The sequence below is a fragment of the Macaca nemestrina genome, chromosome 7 (assembly GCF_043159975.1).
Source record: "Macaca nemestrina isolate mMacNem1 chromosome 7, mMacNem.hap1, whole genome shotgun sequence".
In the NCBI taxonomy this organism is placed as follows: domain Eukaryota; kingdom Metazoa; phylum Chordata; class Mammalia; order Primates; family Cercopithecidae; genus Macaca; species Macaca nemestrina.
In genome coordinates this window covers 128928011-128954124 of record NC_092131.1, presented here as the reverse complement: position 1 = coordinate 128954124, position 26114 = coordinate 128928011, and the positions used below count along the sequence as shown (strand labels likewise).

The window sequence follows — 26114 nt, the reverse complement described above, 5'->3', positions numbered from 1 at the left end:
ATTCTAGAAGCTGTTGTGGGCCCGGGGGAAATGAAAACCCGATGAACTAGGCAGGCCCACCACCAACTGCCATGTTCATACTGCCCTCCGAACAAGCTGAAACGGTTCACCGTGCTCTCAAACTGCTATGCTCTAATTCAGCTTTAACTGGGCTACTTCATACTAGTACTTTGTGTCAGTTTCAACCCCACAGGACAGGCCTATAGCCCAGGCTCAGCATGAGGGACTGCAAGTACCTCAAGAGCAAAGTAACATGTACATCATAAATGAACACCAGAATGATTTTTATCTTATCTGGTTTCAGAGTGGTGATGGAAACAAAAATCAATTACAGACAGAAATCCTGAAATGTAAATTGTTTTTAATATATTTAAGAGCACACAGAAGTCTTGATTTATAAAAAAATAAATATATAACATGACAAATTTATTGATGATCCTGGAGCTCTGAGGTCAAACTCTTTAATGATCAATGAAAACATAAAACATACATGATCTGTTATACACACAGGAGCATATTCCAGTTGTAAAAAGCAAATTCCTTGAAGGCTCAGAACGAACAAAAATCAGTCTTCATGGCAGAAAGCACATCCAAAGCTAGGCAATGAAGTTCAGCTCGGGCCACGTGAACCTTTCACCAGCCAGCCTATAACCTATGGAGCCAGGACAGGAAAGCACGATCCTTCAGCTCACGACGCCACCCAGGCTTCTAGACAACTGCAGAATGAACGAGTCCCTCAGAGGCTCCCCAGCCCCTGCTGCCATCATAAAGCACAGGAGGGATTGTTTTGTCCTTAGCGGCTCTGTCCTAAATTTGAGAGCAGGAGACTGAGAAGGTTATACTCATTAAATATTGTCATTGTAACACTGAATGGAAATGATGATCCTTGCCCATGGGCACTGAGCTGAGAGAGAGAGGAACCTCACATGAGGCTTTCCTAGAGACCAGGATGTTGGGTGAGTGGGCGTGCACTTCTCAAGTGGGCAAGGAAGGAGTGCTTTTCTCCAGCTGACATGCTCTCAGGGGTGAAGAAGTTTGGCTTAAAATACTAGATGGCGCCGCATAAACTGAGGATTTAGGAACTGAGTTTTTAGCTCTGTGACACACAACATAAAAAACAAAAATCCAGTCTCATTAGCTAAATTCTGATTAAAACCTGAAATGTTTTTATGGAGTTGCCAACAGGCTGGAATGTATCTGATACAGTTTAATCTGCTTTTATTTCTTTGGCTGTCTTCCAACTAGATTTATGAACAGTTCTGACCCTCTCAATCCTATTTTCCAAACCACTTTCTTCCTGTAATTCTTACGTTGGCTAGTTCTCCTTCCTCAGAAAAATTACCCCTAACAATCTTCCTAATAGTGAGGGTGTACTTCTGAATAGAAGAGTCCTTCGGCTGAAATGGCATCTCCAAGGCCTACAGTTCGAATGGGGTCTTTACACACCAACACTGGTGTGAAGTGGAAGGATATTCCCTCTCTGTGCCATTCTACTACTGGCTTGTTTGGGTTTAATACAATCCTGGAGCCTGCCTCCGAATGGGAAGTCATGAACTCTTGGGGTGCCCTCAGAGACACTCGGCTAGTGTCTATGGTTTCTGTGGCGCAGGCCTGTGTCCCAGCCACACGAGCTCCTGCAGCCACGGCTGCCAGCTGGTTGGCCCAGTGTCCATCCACAGTTGCCAGGATGTGGTAGACCAGTGTGTGGAAATGGATCCTGGTGAGATCCGAGGCTCTGCTTTTACTCCTCCCGTGTTCTTTCAAGATCCAGAAGAGGATGTCACTGACCATGCCCACATCAGGAACACCATTCCACGAAGAGAGAGAAGAGTGAGGTCCAGATGCCGACTGGGTGAGAAATAACAGCTCCTGTTCATTCAGCCCAAGAGAAGTCACCGCAGGAAAGACCTGCTAACAAAAACAATGACAGGTCTCTTTCTGATGGAGATAACCTGGCTCCTAAGATGTCCCATGACATAGCCAGTTACTAAATGAAAATGAAATAGAAATGGCTCATTTTTTTTTAAAGGTGAGAAGAAAAACCCAAACAAAAGCTATACTGAGAAACACCAAGAGTGAGCCCAACTGTAAACTATGGACTTTGGGTGCTGATGATGTGCCTGTGTAGGCTCCCTAGTTATAATAAATGTGCCACTCTGGTGCAGGCTGCTGGTAGTGCGGGAGGCTGTGTGTGTGAGGGGACTGGGAATATATGGGAACTCTCTTGGATTCTGCTGTATTTTGCTGTGCACCTAATTATTACCGTAAAAAAAAAAAAATGAAGTCTATTTAAAAAAAAAAAAAAAAAAAAAGAACACCAGTCAGCCCTCCATATCCGTGGGTTCAACCAACTTCAAATGGAAAACAGAGTATTCGAGGATGTGGAACCTGCAGATAGGGAGGGCCAACTTGTCTAATCCACAGATTCCATGGGGCCAACTGCAGGATGTAAACATCTGCAGATTCTGGTATCTGGGAAGGGTTCTGGAATACACTCCCCACCCCCGGCCCACACACTGCTGATGACGAGGGATGACTGTATACTGAAATACCATTTTTTCATCTGTCAGACTGATATAAATGCAAATTTTAACATTCTGGTAGCAAGGATATGAGGGAACAAGCATTTGTAAAGAATGCCAGTGGGAAGTAAACTGGTATAATTCTCATGGAGGGCAAGCTGGCAATCTCAAAATTACAAATGCTTTCTTATGCTCCAATCCAGCTGTTCTTCTTCTGAAAATTTCTCATACATATGGACTTGCTCACACGCAAAATAAAATCATGTATAAAGTCGTTCACTGCAGCACTGTGTGTAACAGCAAAGGGCAGTAAATAACCAGTATGTCCATCAAGAAGGTTCAGGTTAAGTAAACAGAGGTACATCTACACATTCATTTTAACCATGTGGCTGTGAAAAGACAGAGGATACTCTCCATGTTAGTGATGCAGGAAGATCTCCAAGATATATTTAGTGAAAAAAAGAGCAAAGTGAAGAACAGTGTATTCAGTAGGCTATGCTATCTTTTTGGGGAAAAGCGGATGGAAAAGGAAAATCAGGATATATTTCCGTATTTTCTTATACTTGTACAAAAGAACTCTGGAAATAAACTGATGAAGGTTACAAGTAGGGAAGGGGAGGAAGTAGGAGGGAGACTTCATTGCATATCTTTTCATAGTTCTGGAGTATTTTTTAACCAAATGAATATATAACCAATTAAGAAGATTAGGTAACAATAGATTGCCAGTGAGATACTTGCCTGAGTTCATAAAGCCGGGGAGTGCAAGGCTGGCATGCTAACCCAGGTCTCCAAAGCTTGTGTTCTGAAGCCTCACCTGCTCGGATTTATACTAATCACTGCTGCTGCCCAGAGGCAGGCGCCAAACACCCAGATGCCTGAGGAAGGAGGGAGGTTCCCCCAAAGTTTCTTTGCTTTGAGCTTCTTGAAATTCAACTGAAAACAGCTGAGCTGGGCTTTCAGTTTTCTCCACTCACTTTCAACTTTCCCATTCCAGAGGAGAAATATCGACAAATCTGTCAGTTATGTAACTTTAACCTAGTAGGAGACACTACTGTTTCAGAACAGTCCTGGATCCTTATTTGGATCTCCATGGACTTGATTCTGAGTGACACAAACCTACATGTCAGTGAGCCAGTCCCTGAGCCCAAACAGATGGTCCCACTGCACAAAAAAGCTTCTCTGCAAGGCTCTATGAGGATCAGGGCCAAACGATGGTCCCATGTGGTTACCTGATGCACAATGCTGCTCATGAGCTCCCTGTTGGTCATACTGGCCAGCTCTAGGTGAACTGGAATACCAGTGGGGATGTCAGAAATGGAGGTTACAACCTGCAAAGAGAAGAAGATAAGCACTGCCATTAGAAATAGAAGGAAGTAAAGAAAGGGGGAAAATAGATCAGATCCTGAGAGGCGGTTCCTCCTGGTAATGGCCTTCTTTGCATGCTCACGAGAGCTACAAGCAATGTGGGTCCCCCACCGCCTCTGTGGACAAGGGACACTTTTCCCACCAGGGAAGACTAGGCTGTGCAGAGCCATCAGGGATACAGAATCAGAGATGACAAAGAAGTGTCCCTGTATATTCATGTGGCCAGCCTATTCCTGGGACCTAAATGGAGCAGTTCACTTCGACTGCTGTACGAATCTGTAGGAGTTGCAGCATAGCTGATGTGAAGTGAGATGATACAAATAACACAAAAGACACAAACTACAAACCCTGCAGCTTGCAACCACGGTCAGTTTAGCACAGGATGCAGAGGCTCAGGCAAGAAGATGTTCTGACCTGTCCTACTCAAGCTGCTGCCCACGTCTGTAGGGATACAGTGAGGTGCCTCACTGCAGCAGGAGGCAAGCTCTACAGCCAGCTGCCAAGATTATGTCCCTGCGAGGCCAGGACCTAAGACAAGGCAGCAGATGCCAAGAGAGGCTGGAACCTGAAGAAAACCACCAGCTGAGTTCTGTGAAATTCTGTAACAGTGCCATTACCTCCAAGAGTCTCTTCCTCTGGAGCTCCTTGCTTTGTCCCTCCATCATGTGCAATCCAGAGAGGACCACCAGGTCTGGCTGAAACTCCTCCAGGCTAGACACAAACACCTCCAGCATATTCATGGCCCCGTTGGAGAGGTCGTGAGAGAAGATGAATCGGTTGGCATGGGGAGCTTTTAACTGGCCCCACTCCTCCCCTGGAAAAACCCAGTCAACACAATGGGAAGAAAAGGAAGAGGCTTTAGGTCTCCTAGCTGTGGGGGCACTTTCAGCCACCTCACAGGCTTGGAGCCTTGGCTCCAAGCAGGCTGGTTTCTGGCTGAGGAGACCCTGGCAACAATGGTCTGAGGTCAGCATGGCACTGCAAGAAACAAACCAAACACCTAAACCCAAACCCAACCAAGAAACAGAAACATAGTATGGGTGCTATATGCCTTTTTCAGGGTAATTAGCTCCCCGAGTCCCAGGAGAGCCCTACCGTCCACTGAGCTCTCAAACACAGGAGAGACAGTACAGAACAGCAGCATGACTTCCAAATACCAGCATACAGTGCGCAGAACGCACGCCCTGCAGACAGTACCGGCTGTCATTGTTTAAAGCACATTCTTCCTCACAGCATTGCCCTGAGCATCTTTCATTCAGTTGGAACTTAAGCAGGCTGAATTCCTTCCCAACAGCCAAGCTCACTGCATCTCCTCGTCCCTGCTGCCCATCAGTGGTTTCTGGGCACCTGATCCAAAGGGTCAGACTATCTGGCTGCTCCAGTTGCTTCTATGTGAGTTGCTTGGAGGAATGACTGTTTAAGACAAAGTTTAAGTGCTAGTTCCTCCCTTAATATGAAGCCTTTCCTAACTCTACCACCCCTAAGCAGACTTGATTACCTCCATTCCGGAGCCACCACTGTACCCTAATACAGGACTGAGGCACATGATTTTGCAATTACTTTTTCTTTTTTTCTTTCTTTTTTTTTGAGATGGAGTTTTGCTCTGTTGCCGAGGTTGAAGTGCAATGGTGCGATCTCGGCTCACTGCAACCACTGCCTCCCAGGTTCAAGTGATTCTCCTGCCTCAGCCTCCCAAGTAGCTGGGATTACAGGTACCCACCACCACACCCGGCTAATTTCTGTATTTTTAGTAGAGATGGAATTTCACCATGTTGGCCAGACTGGTCTTAAAACTCCTGACCTCAGGTGATCTGCCTGCCTCGGCCTTCCAAAGTGCTGGGATTACAGGCGTCTGAGCCACCACACCCAGCCTGTAATTACTTTTTCCAAGTGTCTATCTCTGGCTGTAAACTGTGAGCTGAGGGCAGGGCTTGTGTCATCCTCTATCATATTCCTTCTGCGTCACACTGCGTCTGGCATATAGCCATGGGAATGAATTAAAAGAACAAGCAAATAAGAGAACAGATTGATGACCTTAAATGCCCATGACAACAAAAAATATGGTTATGAACTCCAAATCCAACATTTTGCAAATCAACAAAGACTCTGTACAATGAGAAAAATACATTACATTGATATTCTCCAGAGAGCAAGACATGAACTCAACCCTTGAATAGTGACACTGCCAGGAAACACGACCTGATTGAATCTAGGAAAAAGGAGCCACACCGTATTCAAAATACACTGCTTCAGGAAGTGACAGAGGCAAAAACAAACAGGCTTCTGCAAGGCAAGGACGAGAAGAACCATGCAGAGCTGCTTGCTGTTTCCACAGGACACAGGGCAGAGGGGTGGCCCGAGAAGCAAATGGATCGAATTCTGCCTGTAATGGTAGTTAGTGCCTCTCTTTCTTCACAAAGTGTTGTATTCATTTCTGCAAGCAATCTCTTCTCAATGTATCATCCTGCCCTCAGCTAGTAAGTCAGCAAAACCTCTACATAGTGACTCACTGGATTCCCAGCCCAAGCCTGACGATGGCTTCTCTGGGGAGGTTTGGTAAGAAAGAATGTGGAAAAAAAAGTGGACACATCCCTTGGAATATCCCTATTGATGTCAGAGAGAAACTGGGGATGGATTTCTGTTGAGAGAGCTGAGCCCAGGACTGCTGCCACCAGTCTAGGCTCCCTCCTTGGACCTACGAAAATGTCACCTCACAAAGTTTAATGGAAGTCCACTGCTTTGTACACAGAAAAGGCATAGGAAAGAAAAACTAAAGTGTGACGCTTATAAACCCAAGGATGGAGACACTCTTTGTGAGGTGAGCTGTGCTGTCTCCTTAACTACATACAAGGCACAGCTGTCCAATACATCATCAAAGTCTTGCTGAAGACATAAGACTCTCCACTCTGTAGTCACCAGGGAAAATGACAAACCAGGAATCACAAAGCTCCCCAGTTCATGCTGTGGGTGCCAAAAAAAAAGTGACATGAATCTGGAACTCATGGCAGCAATACCTCAGAGGCTCATCTTTAGCAATTCCAGACCCTTCCAGTCCACAGTCAGGGCATTCTTTTTTTTTTTTTTTTTTTTTTTTTGAGACGGAGTCTTGCTCTGTCGCCCAAGCTGGAGTGCAGTGGTGCAATCTCGGTTCACTGCAACCTCCACCTCCCAGGCTCAAGCAATTCTCTGCCTCAGCCTACCCAGTAGCTGGGATTACAGATGCCCGCTACCACACCTGGCTAATTTTTGTATTTTTAGTAGAGAAGGGGTTTCACCATCTTGGCCAAGCTGATCTTGAACTCCTGACCTTGTGATCTACCTGCTGCAGCCTCACAAAGTGCTGGCATTACAGGTGTGAGCCACGGTGCGCAGCCAGGTCATCTTTTCATCCAGGCTGCTCACAGTGTTTCCACACACCAACCAATCTCTTAATCCTTACCACAATGATCAGGCAGCAAAAACTATCACTCTTACTTCCCACTTGGGAAAACTAAAGCTGAGAAACTCAAAAACTCGTGTAGCATTAAGTATGAACTGCCTACGTCAACAGTGTTTCCCTAATTTTCAGACCCTATCCTTCCTTACTTCCCAGCTGATTCTAGTAAAGACCCGAAAGAGAACCAGAACATGTTACAACTCTTTTTCTACCTGGAGAAAGGCATAATTTTCAAGAAACAACATAGTTCATATCTTGTGTTAAAGTTAATTACTCTAGTAGAGAAGATTCTCTTAACTGACTTGGAAGTAGTTCACTAAAGAGTATTAAGTGCTGCTTCAAGGTACCAATTAGTCTGTTTAGATGCTTGAGTCTTAAATATGAATTAACAATGTGTTGAATCAGAAACTCAAGAGTCTGAGTTCTGAGCAGAGGGAAAAATACAGCAGGAAATACACAGGATCAAAGTATGTCCAAGTATTTAAGATTTTCTCAGAAACCAGATGCCTAATCTATGTAACACATAAAATCTGCAGGGAAGAGGGGATGGGATGCAGTGGATGTGGATTTATTAACGTTAGAACATCTGATGGGAAACAATATAGTGATGTTAAATACAAAACACTTCCACTCACACACCCAAGGAAAAATAAAATGCTCCAGAGAAACTTGCCAGTAGCTTGGAATCAACCCCAAGCAGCTAGGAAGAGTCAGTCAGAAAGGCCTAGGGCAGAATCCAGCACAGAGCTGAATGGATGCTACCTGCCTTTCTCTTCTCTTAGTCATAAAGGAAAACTTTATATATGTGTGTTTAACACATTTTCATTTTTATTTGAGATGCCTGCTTTCCTACAGTCTGATTTATCTTGGCTTCAGAGCAATTCTGTTTGTAGACCTGGAAATTTTCTTCCATGTTGTAATACTCTATCAGTCTCCCTTGAGACAATGGCCAGTATCAGCTCAGTAGAACCAATAGGTCAGGAAACGTTCAGTATGGCAAAAACAGGATCCTGCTGATTTACCAAGATAAATTTCTGGCACAGTCACACCCCCATCTGACAATACACAGTCCCCTGACTGGTCTTGCCACCATTACTTACTCATTTCCTTACCTGCTTGATACTCTAAAATGAGGTGGAACTCATCCACTTCCTGCAATGACTCTGGTGGAACAAAGACATTGTCATCAAGAAGCTCATGTAGCTTTGGACCAACTGGACCGCAAAGAAGAACCTGGAGACAAGCAACACGAAGTCCATCAGGAGCCCCGTTCCTTGCCCCACAGAACCTCAACAGTACCCCAGGACAGTACATTCAGGCTGATTCTAATCATTTCAACAAAATATTGGAATCCAAATCTAATTTTGAAAGCTGTTGGTTTGGAGGTGTGCAGTAGAAGGCATGTCACCAGGGCTAAGGCCTCTGGAGGGTATGACCATAATGTACCCAGAACTGAGAGGCTGACAAAAGAACTGTGTCACAGCCATCAGGCACCTATGCAGCTGCTGCATCTCATTCCCTCTGCTGAGGACTGCATGTTTGTGTCACCTCCCCAAATTTAGATGGTGAAGCCCAAACCCCCATGTGGCTTATTTGGAGATAGGGCTTTTGGAAGGTAATTAATATGAAATGAGGTCATAATGGTGAGTTGAGGTCCTAATCAGATAGAACTGGTGACCTGATAAGAAAAGAGAGAGAGATCAATCTCTCTCCCACGACCGCGTGCACCAAGGACAGGACGTGTGGGAACACACTGAGAAGGTGGCCACCTGCAAGCCAAGAAGAGACTTCTCACCAGAAGCCACACCTTGCTGGAACCTTGATCTGGGGCTTTCCAGTCTCCACTGTGAGAAAATAAACTTCTGTTGCTTGAGACCCTAAGTTTATGGTATTTTGCTACTATGACAGCCAAAGAAGACCCTACCCCCACTTTCTTTACTCACTCACACCTTGTGCACGCAAAGAGACATGGGATGTTGTCTGCAACAAAGCTGCCAGATGAAAACTGTTTGAGTTTTTATACGGTATAAAAACAGTTTCTGGATCACCATATCCTCAACCGGGTGACCTCATTTGTGGAATAAAATTCTCTCCCATTACTGAACTGTTACGTGAATAGGACAGCCTTTTCAATATGAGAATTAAAGAGCATCCCAACTGAGAGACTTCAGGGGAAGGGGCTCTGCAGCTTTTCCAAAACCTTTTTCTTCAACTCCAACCAGGGCCTCCCTCTGGCTATTCTTTCTAGAAGCCATTTCTTATCTGTTCTTGTTCCTCAACTCCAATAAGCCATTGTTTTTGCCACACCATTCAAGGCCAGGCTAGCAGACTCAAAACCACTGAACAATGAAGACTGCACTGAGATTTAAAGGAAAGTCCCCAGAGACTGTCAACATTGCTTCACATTTTTTTTTTCTTTTTTTTTTTTGAGACAGAGTTTTGCTCTGTTGCCCGGGCTGGAGTGCAGTGGTACAACCATAGCTCACCACAGCCTTGACCTCCCAGGCTCAAGCGATCCTCCTGCCTCAGCCTCCAGAGTAGCTGGGACTATAGGCATGAGTCACTGGGCCTGGCTAATTTTTTATTTTTATTTTTAATAGAGACAAGGCCTCACTATGTTGCCCAGGCTAGTCTCGAACTCCTGAGCTCAAGAGATCTCAGCCTCCCAAATTGCTAGGATTACAGGCATAAGCCAACATACTCGGCCCATTTCAGATTTAATATGTCCCACCCAGAAGCTTCAAAAGGCATTAACTTGCTAATTAACTGCTTATATAGACTGCTTTGTACAGAGGTACTTTTGTGTTATCTAAGAAATCCCGGCTTCTGGATAAAAATATACTCCTCTCCCTTTTCTGCCTTGACACATGCCCTTTACTTGCCAATTCTGAAAGTTTTGCCCCAACCACTTTACTTCCTTTCTCTAATTCTTGGCTAGTGCTCCACTTCCAAGATGAGACAACGAGGGCCACAGGCCATATTTACCCTCCTGCCTGAAACAACAAAAAAGACAAAATGTATGAAACAATGGTTTTCAAAACATTGTGTGAACATCAGACAATAAAGGACGATCCCTAAAAAACAGGAATAAACTGGCCAGGCACGGTGGCTCATGCCTGTAAGCCCAGCACTTTGGGAGGCTGAGACAGGCAGATCACTTGAGGTCAGGAGTTCAAGACCAGCCTGGCCAACATGGTGAAACCCTATCTCTACCAAAAATACAAAAAATTTAGCTAGGTGTGGTGGCGTACACCTGTAATCCTAGCTACTCAGGAGGCTGAGGCAGAAGAATCACTTGAACCTGGGAGGTAGAGAGCCAAGATCATGCCACTGCACTTTAGCATGGGTGACAAAGCAACACTCTTGTCTCCAAAAAAAAAAAAAAAAAAAAAAAAAGAAACAGGAATAAATTTAGTAAGCCCTACAAACATCTCAGCATATTACTGTAAAAGAATTTCCAGGTATACGGAACCTGAAAGAATTTATCACTAGCAGACTCCCACTACAAGCAATGTTAAAAGAAGTCCTTCTGGCAGAAGGGAGAATGACACGAGATGGAAATATGTTTTTGTATTTTTTTGAGACGGAGTCGCTCAGGCTGGAGTATAGTGGTGTGATCTCGGCTCACTGTAACCTCCACCTCTTGCGTTTAAGTGATTCTCCCGCCTCAGCCTCCCAAGTAACTGGGATTATGGACACGCACCACCACACTTGGCTAATTTTTTTTTTTTTTTTGTATTTTTAGTAGAGATGGGGTTTCACCATGTTGGGTGAAACAACCTGACCGTGTCAGGCTGGTCTTGAACTCCTGACCTCAAGTGATCTGCCCATCTTGGCCTTCCAAAGTGCTGCAATTACAGGCATGAGCCACCGTGCCCAGCCAGAAATACGGATCTAAACAAAGAAATGAAGAACAACAGAAATGGTAATGCTAGATAAGTACATAAGATTATTTTTCTTATTATTTAAATCTCTTTAAGAGATAACTGAAGAAAAGTACTAACAAATGTAGTGTGAGGTTTGTAACATGCAGAAGTCAAGTATTTCATAATGATCGTATAAACATTGGAGGGAGAGAAGTACAGGCATACCTCATTTTATTGTGCTTCACTTTACTGTGCTCTGCAGATACTGCAGTTTTTACAAATTGACAGTTTGTGGCAACCCTGTGGTCCCCTCTGGGCACCACTTTTCCAACAGCATGTAATCACTTCGTGTCTCTGTCACATTCTGGTTGTTCTCACATTTCGAAGGTTTTCATTATTATGTCTGTTATGGTGATCAGTGATCTTTGATGGATGCTACTATTATAACTGTTTTGGGACACCACAGATCATTCCCACATAAGACAGTGAATTTAATCGATAAATAATTTATGTGTTCTGACCACTCCATGGACCGGCTGTTCCCGTCTCTCGCCCTCTCCTTGGGCCTCACTAAAATTTCCTGAGACATAACAATATTGAAATTAGGCCAGTTAATAACCCTACAATGGCCTCTGTGTGTTCAAGTGAATGGAAGAATTGCACATCTCTAACTTTAAATCAAAAGCTAGAAATGATTAAACTTAGCAAAGAAGGCATGTAGAAAGCTGAGAAAAGCCTTTTATGCTGTTAGCCAAGTTGTGAATGCAAAAAGTCCTTGAAGGAAATTAAAAGTGCTACTCTAGTGAACATACGAATATAAGAAAACAAAACAAAACAAAAACAAAAAACAACAACAAAAAGAAAGCAAAACAGCCCTATTGCTGATATGAGAAAGTTTGAATGGTCTGGATAGCAGATCAAACAAGCTACAACATTCCCTTAAGCCAAAGCCTAATCCAGAGCAATGCCCTACTCTCTCCAATTCTATGAAGGCTGAGAGAGGTGAGGAAGCTGCAAAAGAAAAGTTGGAAGCTAGCAGAGGTTGGTTCATGAGGTTTAAGGAAAGAAGCTGTCTCCACAACATAAAAATGCAAGGTGAAGCAGCAAGTGCTGATGTAGAAGCTGCAGCAACTTATCCAAAAGATCTAGCTAAGATCACTGATGAACATGGCTGCACTAAACAACAGGTTTGATGTACACAAAACAGCCTTCTGTTGTAGGGTAATGCTGGATAAGTACATAAGATAATTTTAAGAAGGTGCCATCTAGGACTTTCAGAGCTGGAGAGCAAAAGTCAATGCCTACCTTCAAAGCTTCAAAGAACAAACTGACTCTCTTGTTGGGGCTAACACAGCTGGTGACTAAATTGAAGCCAAGGCTCACTGACCATTCTGAAAAATTCTAGGATCCCTAAGTATGATGCTAAATCTACTCTGCCTGTGTTCTATAAATGGAACAATAAAGCCTGAATGACAGCATACCTGTTTACAGTTTAATAGGCATTTTAAGCCCACTGTTCAGAACTACTGCTCACAAAAAAAAAAAAAAAAAAAAAAAAAAAATTTGTTTAAAGTATCACTGCTCATTGACAGTATACCTAGTCACCCAAGAGCTCTGCTGGAAATGTATAGGGAGAAGGATGATGTTTTCATGCCCACTAACGCAACATCCATTCTGCAACCCATAAATTAAGAAGTTATTTTGACTTTTTTTCTTGAGACAGAGTCTGGATCTGTCACCCAGGCTGGAGTATAGTAGCCTGATCTCAGTCCACTGCAATCTCCTTCAAGTGATTCTTGTGCCTGAGCCTCCTGAGTAGCTGTGACTGCAGGCATGCACTACCACACCTGGCTAGTTTTTGTATTTTTAGTAGAGATGGGGTTTCACCATGTTGGCCAGACTGGTCTCAAACTCCCGGCCTCAAGTGATCTGCCCACCTTAGCCTCTCAAAGTGCTAGGATTACAGGCATGAGCCACTGCACCTGGCTAGAATTTTGACTTTCAAGTCTATTATTTAAGAAATACATTTCATAAGGCTATAGCTGCCATGCATAATAACTCCTCTGATGGATCTGGGCAAATAAACTGAAAACCTCTGGAAAGAATTTACCATTCTAAATACCATTAAGAACATTTATGATTTATAGGAGGAAGGCAGCATATCGACATTAACAGGAGTTTCAAAGAAGTTGATTCTAACCCTCTTGGACACCTTTGAGATTCAAGACTTCAGTAAAGGAAGTAACTGCAGATGAGGTGAAAATAGCAAGAGAACTAGAATGAGCAGTGGGGCCTGAAGATGTGACTGAATTACTGTATTCTTCATGATAAAACTTGAACAGACAGAGTTGCTTCTTATGGATGAGCAAAGGCAGTGGTTTTTTGAGATGGAATCTACTCCTAGTAAAGATGCTGTGAATATTGTTGAAATGACAACAAAAGATTTAGAGTATTACATACACTTAGTTGATAATGGCAAATAGCAGGAAGGTTTGAGAGGACTGCCTCCAATTTTTAAAAGTTTTTTAATTTTTCATTTTTAGAGACAGGAATTTGCTCTATCACCCAACCTAGAGTGCAGTGGCACAATCATAGCTCACAGTAGCCTCAAACTCCTAGGCTTACGAGATCTTCCTGCCTCAGCTTCCCAAGTAGCTGAGATGATAAGCACGTGCCACCATGCCCAGCTAATTAAAAAACTTTTTTTTAAGAGATGGGGTCTCGCTATGTTGCCCAGGCTCAAGTGATCCTCCTGCCTTATTCTCCCAAAGTGCTGGGATTACAGGTGTGAGCCACTGTACCTCGCCTGATTCCAATTTTGAATGAAGTTCCACTGTGGGTAAAGTGCTATCAAACAGCATCACATGCTACAGAGAAATCTTTTGCGAAAGGAAGAGTTAACTGATGTGGCAAATGTCATTGTTTTATTTTAAGAAATTGCCACAGCCACCCCAACCTGCAGCCACCACCCTGATCAGCAAGCAGCCATCAATATCAAGGCAAAGTACTGCCAGCAAAAAGATTATGACTGTCTGAAAGCTCAGATAATTGTTAACATTTATGGGTAACAAAGTACTCTAAAATTGTGTACACTTTTATTTTAGACATAATGGTACTGCACACTTACTTGACTACAGTACAGTATAAACATAACTTTTAATGCACTGTGAAACAAAATTCATGCGATTCATTCTATTGCAGTATTTGTTTTATTGCAGTGGTCTAGAACCAAACATGCAGTATCCTGAGGTATGCCTGTTATCACTTGAAAGTAGACTGTGATAGGCTAAAGATGTACAGTATAAACTCTAATGCAACCACTAAGAAAAAAAGAATTATACCTAGTAAAGAAGATAAAATGAAATCATAGAAAATAATCCAAAAGAGTACAGAAAAAGAGGGAAAAAGATAGAGATGGGACAAATAGCAAACAAATAGCAAGATGCCAGATTTAAACCTAACCTGATATATCAATAATCACATTAGATGTAAACAGTCTAAACACTCCGATTAAAAGGCAGAGACTGTCAAAGCGGGTTAAAAAGCAAGTCCCAACTATATGCTGTCTATTAAAAAATACACTTTAAAGTAAAAAGATGCAACTAGATTAAAAGCACAAGGACGGAAAAAGGTATACCATGCCAATACTAATCAAATGAAAGCTGGAATGGCTATTTCAATCAAAATAGATTTCAGAGCAAAGAAAATTATGAAATGATTTTATTTATCCCTAGTAATAATAAAGGAATTAATTCATGAAAGGGATGTAACAATCCTAAACATTTATATACCTAATAAGAGTTTCAAAATACATAAAGTAAAATGTTACAGAACTATAAAGGAAATAGACAAGTATCCAAAATTACAGTTGGAGATGTCAACATCCCTCTTAATAATTGATAGATCAAATAGACCAAAAAAAAAAAAAAAGTAAGAATATAAAAGACTTGAACACTATCAATCAACATCACCTAATTGACATTTACAGAACACTCGACCCAACAACAGAAAGGCTTATGTACATTCTTGAAACTTTCAAGTACACACAGAACCTCACCAAGATAGACCATATTCTGTGCCATAAAAACGTATCTAAAACTTAGTAGGATTCAGGTCATAGAAAGCATATTTTCTGACCATACTGAAATTGAAATAGAAATCAATAACAGAAAGACATCTGGAAAATTCCCAAATATTTAGAAACTAAATAACATACCTCTAAGTAGTCCATGAATGGGCTATTAAATGGCACATCTCAATAAATCAAAGGGTTATTAGTATTTTGAATTGAATGAAAATAAAAATAACATATCCCAATCTTTGGGATGCAGCTAAAGCAGTACTTAGGGGATATTTATATCACTAAACCCCTATATGAGAAAACAGGAAAGGTCTCAAATCAATGACTGTAGCTTCTCACATTAGGAAACTAGAAAAAGAAGAGCAAGTTAAATCTGAAGCAAGCAAAATCCAAGGAAAATAGAAAAATAGAGAAAAATCAATTAACCAAAAGCTAATTACTTATTAATAAGAGCAATAAAATTTATAAACCTCTAGCCAAACTGATCAGAAAAAAAAGAAGATACAGGTCGGACAGCTTTGAAGAGAGCAGTGGTTCTCCCAGCACGGAGGTTGAGATCTGAGAACGGACAGACTGCCTGCTCAAGTGGGTCCCTGACCCCTGAGTAGCCTAACTGGGAGACATCCCCCACTAGGTGCAGAACCTCACACCTCACACAGCTGGGCACACCTCTGACACGAAGCTTCCAGAGCAAGAATCAGACAGCAACACTCGATGTTCAGCAATATTCTATCTTCTGCAGGCTCCGCTGCTGATACCCAGGCAAACAGGGCCTGGAGTGGACCTCAAGCAAACTCCAACAGACCTGCAGCTGAGGGTCCTGACTGTCAGAAGGAAAACTAACTAACAGAAAGGACACCCACACCAAAACCCCATCAGTACGTCACCATCATCAAAGACCAAAGGCAGATAAATCCACAAAGATGGGGAAAAAGCAGTGCAGAAAAGCTGGAAATTCAAAACATCAGAGAACATCTCCCGCTCCAAAGGAACGCAGCTCATCGCCAGCAACGGAACAAAGCTGGACGGAGAATGACTTTGACAAGTTGAGAGAAGAAGGCTTCAGTCGATCGAACTTCTCAGAGCTAAAGGAGGAACTACGTACCCAGTGCAAAGAAACTAAAAACCTTGAAAAAAGAATGGATGAATGGATAACTAGAATAATCAGTGCAGAGAAGACCATAAAAGAACTGATAGAGATGAAAATCATAACATGAGAACTACGTGACAAATGCACAAGCTTCAGTAACCAACTCGATCAACTGGAAGAAAGAGTATCAGCGACTGAAGATCAAATGAATGAAATGAAGCGAGAAGAGAAGTGTAGAGAAAAAAGACTAAAAAGAAATGAACAAAGCCTCCAAGAAATATGGGATTATGTGAAAAGACCAAATCTATGTCTGATTGTGTGCCTGAAAGTGACAGGGAAAATGGAACCAACTTGGAAAACACTCTACAGGGTATCATCCAGGAGAACTTCCCCAACCCAGTAAGGTAGGCCAACATTCAAATTCAGGATATACAGAGAACGCCACAAAGATACTCCTCGAGAGGAGCAACTCCAAGATACATAATTGTCAGATTCACCAAAGTTGAAATGAAGGAAGAAATGTTGAAGGCAGCCAGAGAGAAAGGTCGGGTTACCCACAAAGGGAAGCCCTTCAGACTAACAGCAGATCTCTCGGCAGAAACTCTACAAGCCAGAAGAGAGTGGGAGACAACATTCAACATTATTAAAGAAAAGAATTTTCAGCCCAGAATTTCACATCCAGTCAAACTAAGTTTCATAAGTGAAGGAGAAATAAAATCCTTTACAGATAAGCAAATGCTCAGAGATTTTGTCACCACCGGGCCTGCCCTACAAGATATCCTGAAGGAAGCACTAAACATGGAAAGGAACAAGTGGTACCAGCCATTGCAAAAACATGCCAAAATGTAAAGTCCATCGGACTTTAGGAAGAAAATGCATCAACTAACGAGCAAAACAACCAGCTAATATCATAATGACAAGATCAAGTTCACACATTAACAATATTAACCTTAAATGTAAATGGACTAAATGGTCCAATTAAAAGACACAGACTGGCAAATTGGATACAGAGTCATGACCCATCAGTTTGCTGTATTCAGGAGACCCATCTCACATGCAGAGACACACACAGGCTCAAAATAAAGGGATGGAGGAAGATCTACCAAGCAAATGGAAAACAAAAAAAAGCAGGAGTTGCAATCCTAGTCTCTGATAAAACAGACTTTAAACCATCAAAGATCAAAAGAGACAAAGAAGGCCATTACATAATGGTAAAGGGATCAATTCATCAGGAAGAGCTAACTATCCTAAATATATATGCACCCAATACAGGAGCACCCAGATTCATAAAGCAAGTCCTTAGAGACTTAGAAAGAGACTTAGACTCCCATATAATAATAATGGGAGACTTTAACACCCCACTGTCAACATTAGACAGATCAACGAGACAAAAAGTTAACAAGGATATCCAGGAATTGAACTCAGCTCTGCACCAAGCGGACCTGATAGACATCTACAGAACTCTCCACCTCAAATCAACAGAATATACGTTCTTCTCAGCACCACATCACACTTATTCCAAAACTGAGCACATAGTTGGAAGTAAAGCACTCCTCAGCAAATGTAAAAGAACAGAAATTATAACAAACTGTCTCTCGGACCACAGTGCAATCAAACTAGAACTCAGGACTAAGAAACTCAGTCAAAATTGCTCAACTACATGGAAACTGAACAACCTGCTCCTGAATGACTGCTGGGTACATAACGAAATGAAGGCAGAAATAAAGCTGTTCTTTGAAACCAATGAGAACAAAGATACAACATACCAGAATCTCTGGGACACATTTAAAGCAGTGTGTAGAGGGAAACTTATAGCACTAAATGCCCACAAGAGAAAGCAGGAAAGATCTAAAATTGACACCCTAACATCACAATGAAAAGAACTAGAGAAGCAAGAGCAAACACATTCAAAAGCTAGCAGAAGGCAAGAAATAACTAAGATCAGAGCAGAATTGAAGGAGATAGAGACACAAAAAACCCTCCAAAAAAATCAATGAATCCAGGAGCTCGTTTTTTGAAAAGATCAACAAAATTGATAGACCGCTAGCAAGACTAATAAATAAGAAAAGAGAGAAGAATCAAATAGACGCAATAAAAAACGATAAAGGGGATATCACACCACCGACCCCACAAAAATACAAACTACCATCAGAGAATACTATAAACACCTCTACGCAAATAAACTAGAAAACCTAGAAGAAATGGATACTTTTCTGGACACTTACACTCTCCCAAGACTAAACCAAGAAGTTGAATCCCTGAATAGACCAATAGCAGGCTCTGAAATTGAGGCAATAATTAATAGTCTACCAACCAAAAAAAGTCCAGGACCAGACAGATTCACAGCCAAATTCTACCAGAGGTACAAGGAGGAGCTGGTACCATTCCTTCTGAAACCATTCCAAACAATAGAAAAAGAGGGAATCCTCCCTAAGTCATTTTATGAGGCCAACATCATCCTGATACCAAAGCCTGACAGAGACACAACAAAAAAAGAGAATTTTAGACCAATATCCCTGATGAACATCAATGCAAAAATCCCCAATAAAATACTGGCAAACCGAATCCAGCAGCACATCAAAAAGCTTATCCACCCTGATCAAGTGGGCTTCATCCCTGGGATGCAAGGCTGGTTCAACATAGGCAAATCAATCACCAACATATAAACAGAACCAAAGACAAAAACCACATGATTATCTCAATAGATGCAGAAAAGGCCTTTGACAAAATTCAACAGCCCTTCATGCTAAAAACTCTCAATAAATTCAGTATTGATGGAACGTATCTCAAAATAGTAAGAGCTATTTATGACAAACCCACAGCGAATATCATACTGAATGGGCAAAAACTGGAAGCATTCCCTTTGAAAACTGGCACAAGACAGGAATGCCCTCTCTCACCACTCCTATTCAACATAGTGTTGGAAGTTCTGGCTGGGGCAATCAGGCAAGAGAAAGAAATAAAGGGTATTTAGTTAGGAAAAGAAGAAGTCAAATTGTCCCTGTTTGCAGATGACATGATTATATATTTAGAAAACCCAATCGTCTCAGCCCAAAATCTCCTTAAGCTGATAAGCAACTTCAGCAAAGTCTCAGGATACAAAATCAATGTGCAAAAATCACAAGCATTCTTATACACCAGTAACAGACAAACAGAGAGCCAAATCATAAATGAACTCCCATTCACAATAGCTTCAAAGAGAATAAAATACCTAGGAATCCAACTTACAAGGGATGTAAAGGACCTCTTCAAGGAGAACTACAAACCACTGCTCAGTGAAATAAAAGAGGACACAAACAAATGGAAGAACATGCCATGCTCATGGATAGAAAGAATCAATATTGTGAAAATGGCCATACTGCCCAAGGTAATTTATAGATTCAATGCCATCCCCATTAAGCTACCAATGACTTTCTTCACAGAATTGGAAAAAACGCTTTAAAGTTCATATGGAACCAAAAAGACCCTGCATTGCCAAGACAATCCTAAGCCAAAAGAACAAAGCTGGAGGCATCACGCTACCTGACTTCAAACTATACTACAAGGCTACAGTAACCAAAACAGCATGGTACTGGTACCAAAACAGAGATACAGACCAAAGTAACAGAACAGAGCCCTCAGAAATAATACCACACATCTACAGCCATCTGAACTTTGACAAACCTGACAAAAACAAGAAATGGGGAAAGGATTCCCTATTTAATAAATGGTGCTGGGAAAATTAGCTAGCCATAAGTAGAAAGCTGAAACTGGATCCTTTCCTTACTCCTTATATGAAAATTAATTCAAGATGGATTAGAGACTTAAATGTTAGACCTAAAACCATAAAAACTCTAGAAGAAAACCTTGGTAATACCTAGGACATAGGCATGGGCAAGGACTTCATGTCTAAAACACCAAAAGCAATGGCAACAAAAGCCAAAATTGACAAATGGGATCTAATTAAACTAAAGAGCTTCTGCACAGCAAAAGAAACTACCATCAGAGTGAACAGGCAACCTACAGAATGGGAGAAAATTTTTGCAATCTACTCATCTGACAAAGGGCTAATATCCAGAACCTATAAATAACTCAATCAAATTTACAAGAAAAAAACCACCCCATCAAAAAGTGGGCAAAGGATATGAACAGACACTTCTTGAAAGAAGACATTCATACAGCCAACAGATACATGAAAAAATGCTCATCACTCGCCATCAGAGAAATGCAAATCAAAACCACAATGAGATACCATCTCACACCAGTTAGAATGGCGATCATTAAAAAATCAGGAAACAACAGGTGCTGGAGAGGATGTGGAGAAATAGGAACACTTTTACACTGTTAGTGGGACTATAAACTAGTTCAACCATTGTGGAAAACAGTGTGGTGATTCCTCATGGATCCAGAACTAGAAATACCATTTGACCCAGCCATCCCATTACTGGGGATATACCCAAAGGATTATAAATCATGCTGGTATAAAGACACATGCACACGTATGTTTATTGCAGCACTATCCACAATAGCAAAGATTTGGAATCAACCCAAATGTCCATCAGTGACAGACTGGATTAAGAAAATGTGGCACATATACACCATGGAATACTATGCAGCCATAAAAAACGATGAGTTCGTGTCCTTTGTAGGGACATGGATGCAGCTGGAAACCATCATTCTCAGCAAACTATCACAAGAACAGAAAACCAAATACCACATGTTCTCACTCATAGGTGGGAACTGAACAATGAGATCACTTGGACACAGGAAGTGGAACATCACACACCGGGGCCTATTGTGGGGAGCGGGGAGGGGGGAAGGATAGCATTAGGAGATATACCTAATGTAAATGATGAGTTAATGGGTGCAGCACACCAACATGGCACATGTATACATATGTAACAAACTTGCATGTTGTGCACATGTACCCTAGAACTTAAAGTATAATTAAAAAAAAAAAAAAGAAGATACAAATGACCAATATCAGGAATGAGAAGGAAAACATCATTACAAATTATAGAGATCTTAAAGGAATAATAGAATACCATAATTAACTTTATGCAAATAAATCCAACAACTCAGATGAAACAGACAAATTCCTTGAAAGATACAAACTACTAAAGTTCATTAAAAAAAAAAAAAAAAAAGGAAAATCTAGATTTCCCTATATCTATTAAAGAAATCAGTTATTTAAAACCTTCCTACATAGAAAACCCTGGGCCTAGAAGGCTTCACTAGAAGGCTTAAATTCTATAAACATTTAAGGAAGGTACAATACCAATTCGACACAAACTCTGTTTTAAAAATTGAAGAAAGGGCCAGGTGTGGTGGATGAATCCCAGCACTATGGAAGGCTGAGGCAGGTGGATTACTTGAGATCAGAAGTTGGAGACCAGCCTGGCCAGCACAGTAAAACTCCCTCTCTACTAAAAAATACAAAAATTAGCTGGGCATGGTGGCACACACCTGTAGTCTCAGCTACTTGGGAGGCTGAGGCACGAGTATCACTTGAACCTGAGAGACAGACATTGCAGTGAGCTGAGATCGCACCACTGCACTCCAGTCTGGGCAGAGTGAGACCCCATCTTAAAAAAAAAAAAAAAATTGAAGAGAAGCTAGGTGTGGTGGCCCTATAAGATTTAAATAGGTTCATACACATTTAAAGCACCTAACTTAAAACAGTGCCTGGTGTATGGTAAAAAACTATAGAAGGAAATGCTAGCTATGATTACCACCTCTGGAAAATACCTAGTTCTTAATCTCTGTAGTTCTCAGATGATCTCTCAGTCCACGTTGAGAAGCATTTCGGCAAGTTAAACTGAATCTCTTTGAGAGTGCATACAGGGTGAAGTAAAGGCAGAGCCTGACACTTGAATCCTGGCTGCATCATTTACTAGCCAAGTGGCCCTGGGCACCTTACTTAGCCTCTCTAGACCTCTATCTTTGAAATCCTAAGATTGTTGTTAGGATTGAGTAACAGATTGCTTTTCTTTCCTCAATCTCCTACCAAAACCAGACTTGTTTTACTAGAATGCCTTCCAATCAGACTGGTCCCAGGACCAGCTACTCCAGAGACCAGGAGCAAATGCTGGTCCCAGGGGAGGTCAATACTGAAAGGTCAATCTTGTACTCAGCCCATGACCATCCAGGGTATTGTCTTCCCAGAGGCCAGAATTATTTGTCAGTATCAGGAGGGTGGCCTCTTAGGAATCCATGAAAACTCCTGGGATTCTGATGGGAATGGCCTGGGATCTCTCTAAAGGGCTTATGATCAATCTCCTTTTCTTCTACCCATTAGCTGGTAATATTTCCAAAGGTCAGCCCTGGAATTTCTAATCTTCTCTATTTGGGAGTTAATTACAATTTATAAACATAATGACTGCAAAAGTCTATATTTTCTTTTTATTTTCTTTCTGAAAAGTATTTTCTACCCTAATATTTCATGAGAACTTTGATTCCTATTAAAATATGAATGTTCACATTTTAATATCCTCTCTAAATTGAAAGCACATCTACCCCTACCTCCCGGTGTACAATGTGGCTCCATATGAATTTTTCCCTGAAACTGCTGATGACCTATCCGTATTTCTGAGTTCATCTCTGGCTTCTGGTTTCACCACTCTGACCCATATTTCTATTTTTAGGCTGGTCCCCCAAAACTAGAAGACTGTTCACTATCTGTTCTCTAGTGTTAGCAGCCACAACCATTCTGCACTGATCAAGGTTATTTACTCCAGAATCATCTTTGTTAAATCTCTTCTTTGTTCCCCATGTATTGTAGTAGGTTTTAGATATATGTTTCTCCTCTCTGGCTGCCCTAATCCAAACCTTAATCAGTTTACAGGACAACAGTGATAACTTTCTTGCTGGCCTCCCCCTTCACGCCTATTCTACTCATAGCAACAGAAACTTCTTACTCAGGTGTTATTGTGAACATGGCAACAATTTTTAATTCTACTTAAACCAAACAATTTAAGTCTTGAAGACACTCCCCTACTGACTCTCGTCTAGTGGCTTTTATTTTTTGGCACTCTGGATCCAGGCTCACCAACATGGCCACCTGTGTTTTCTCTCATTACTTGTATAATCCTCAGTCTCAAGGCCCACATGCTCCTATTACATGATATGGTGCCTAAGAACATGGGTTATTGGGTCAGACTGCCTGGGTTAAATTCCTCATTCCATTACCTATCAGTTGTGAACCTCTGTCTGCCTCAAGTTTCCTCATGTAGAAAGGAAGAACAATGGCAGTACTGACTAGCCTTACAGGGTCGTTGCAAGGATTAGATAATCTATGCAAAGCACTAAAGACAATGTCAGGCACAGAATAAACACTCAGAAAGTATTAGTTACTACTGATCTCCTACTATTACTGCTTCATAACAAAAGACCCAGGGTCTGCTACATACTAGGTGATCCATAAGTTGAATCAAGGAATAGATACTCATTCTTGCTCCTAAAATTATTGAAACACTAGTGAAAGGCACAGGTTTTAATCTAAAATTTTGACCTACCTTTAAATCTGAGTTGGCTGCAAATTTCTGTCCAATTAAAGCTGCATTTCCTCCTACATAGTGCTGTAAGAGAGTTCAAGGCTTTTAGACTGTATTTTAATACAACTGTATCACCCAAGTTTAATCATTTTTTATTTTAAAAATTTATAGTCCATTTTCCCAAAGACATTTTGAGGTGATTTTACATCAAAGGACACACAGATGAAGTTAATGCAACAGAGAAACAGAAAGTGAGTAATAAGGTGAAGAAAATAAATAGGACAACCATGAAAATGAGTCTGATTGCTTTTAACTGTTGATCAAATTCAGCTCTGAGCTTACAGCCAGCCAGAAGAGACAACAGGAAAGAGAAAAAGTGTGGACAGGGCTTATCTTCTACACTGTAGTCCTTCTAAAATGAAAAACTTCACTATCCTGTGGAAAATCATTGAGTAGATACTATAATGAACTAAAATCTAACTCTTGAGTGAGGCACATATGGCCTTTATTTAATCCATGCTTTCCTTACCACCTTCATCTCCTGCCCTTCCCTTCCACACCCTGCTTACAGCTCTCCAAGTCAGCCTTCCTCTGTCTCTGTGCCTTTGGCACATGCTGTTTCCTTCCATTAGGACACCCTCCCCTTCTCATATACTAGGCAAAACCCTGATCACTTTCCAAGAATCAGCTGCAGTGTCACCTTTTCTGTAATGCCTTCTCTGTTCCCCTTACCTCAATGACATTTCAGCCTTCACAACCACCCTCACCAGATAGGATTACAGATCTCTTCCTACCCCTATAACCTGAACAAACCTCTAATGCGGCTCTTGTCCACTTGGGCTGCTATCATCTGGGTACACAACTAGGTCCTTCGGGGCAGGGACTGTCTTCTTCTTATAAGTGTTCAGTAAATGTTTGTTGCTAAATTTTGAGAAATGAAGAAACACACTGATGTGTTGGGAAATATAAAGGTTTTCCTGGGAGTAAATTCTAAAGATAATAGGCCCCTAATATAGGACAGTACTTTCCCTTAAACACCACACCTCTCAGCTGAGGACCCAGAGAACAAATAATTCAAGGTTGGTGTTGCATGATGCTAAGGATGGATCCATGCGCCTTGGAAATCTGACACATAACAGCTAAGGTTGCTGTTCTATTATAAAAGGTGAAAAGCCTAATAGTGTTACCTGGGTGGAATGCTACAATCCCAGCTTTCTAGTCCTCAGCCCACACAGAGGCATAGACTAAACCAGGGGTGTCCAATCTTTTGGCTGCCCTGGGTCACACTGGAAGAACTGTCTTGGGTCACATATAAAATACACTAACAATAACAGCAGCTGATGAGCTGTTAAAAAGAAGAGGGGGCAGGGGGTTAAATCTCATAATATTTTAAGAAAGTTTATGATTTGTGTTAGGCCACATTCGAAGCCGTCCTGGGCTGCAGACTGGACAAGTTTGGAGTAAACAATTCTAGATGGTAGACATCACTCTTACGCCAATTTTGTGCTGACTAACCTCTGAATTCAGATGGGACAGTAATAGCTTTTTAGAGATAAATTTGAAACTTTCTGTGATATGTAGGCTGAAATTTGGCCCTTTAACATGTCAGCCTTAATGTTTTATTTAACCACAATGGCTAGAATTTACTAAAAAAAAATCTTGGGAAAATAGTAAGATATCTACAAAGTAGATTTCAGAATTTTCATATAATGTTTATCAACCTGCCTTAAAAAGGCACTCCCCTAGTGAAAGGGGGTTTTATAATGTTACGAAATAACTTGGACCATCACAAAGCTAGATAAAGTTGCTGTAAAAAAATTTTTCATCAAGAAATAAAGGCAGAATCAAGAGAGAAGAGAAATCAAACTGGTGGTTTAAATTCCATAATCATAAAGACTTTTGAGCAGTGGACTCCTCATGTTAGAACTATCAAGATTCTCTCATAAGAGATAAGAATCTCTCTACTGATCTCAGCTGTCAAAATGATAATAACTGAAATCTTAACTTGCTGTCTCCTTTAGAAACTCAGCTGGGTAATGCCTATGTCCATTTCTAATGTTCAAATAGGCAGCTTCAAAGACAAAAAACTTATTATTTTCTAAAACTTTTTGAGATAGGGTTGCACCCTGTTGCCCAGACTGGAGTGCAGTGGCATGATCATGGTTCACTGCAGCCTTGACCTCCTGGGCTCAGATGATCCTCCCACAGGCACATGCCACCATGCCCAGCTAAGTTTTTCTATTTTTTGTAGAGACAGGGTTTCACCATGTTGCCCAGGCTGG

The 26114-nt window shown here is 41.4% G+C and overlaps 1 protein-coding gene across 8 annotated transcripts in view; it reads right to left on the bottom strand.

Moving 5' to 3' along the window:
* Positions 1-341: 341 nt before the first annotated feature.
* Positions 342-26114, bottom strand: part of LOC105463787 (ADP dependent glucokinase) — a 36043-nt gene continuing 10270 nt past the window's right edge. For 4 of the 8 annotated variants that reach the window (XM_011711092.2, XM_071101080.1, XM_071101079.1 and 1 more), the window contains 5 exons: positions 23854-23916; positions 8436-8556; positions 4505-4701; positions 3752-3850; positions 342-1911 (listed from right to left, as the gene is read on the bottom strand). In XM_011711092.2, the coding sequence (XP_011709394.1) occupies positions 1357-1911; positions 3752-3850; positions 4505-4701; positions 8436-8556; positions 23854-23916 (1035 nt within the window). In that variant the 3' untranslated portion in view covers positions 342-1356. Of the gene's footprint in view, positions 1912-3751; positions 3851-4504; positions 4702-8435; positions 8557-23853; positions 23917-24645; positions 24754-26114 lie in introns of all 8 variants that reach the window. The other 4 variants (XM_071101077.1, XM_071101082.1, XM_011711093.3 and 1 more) reach the window with 3 other exon arrangements.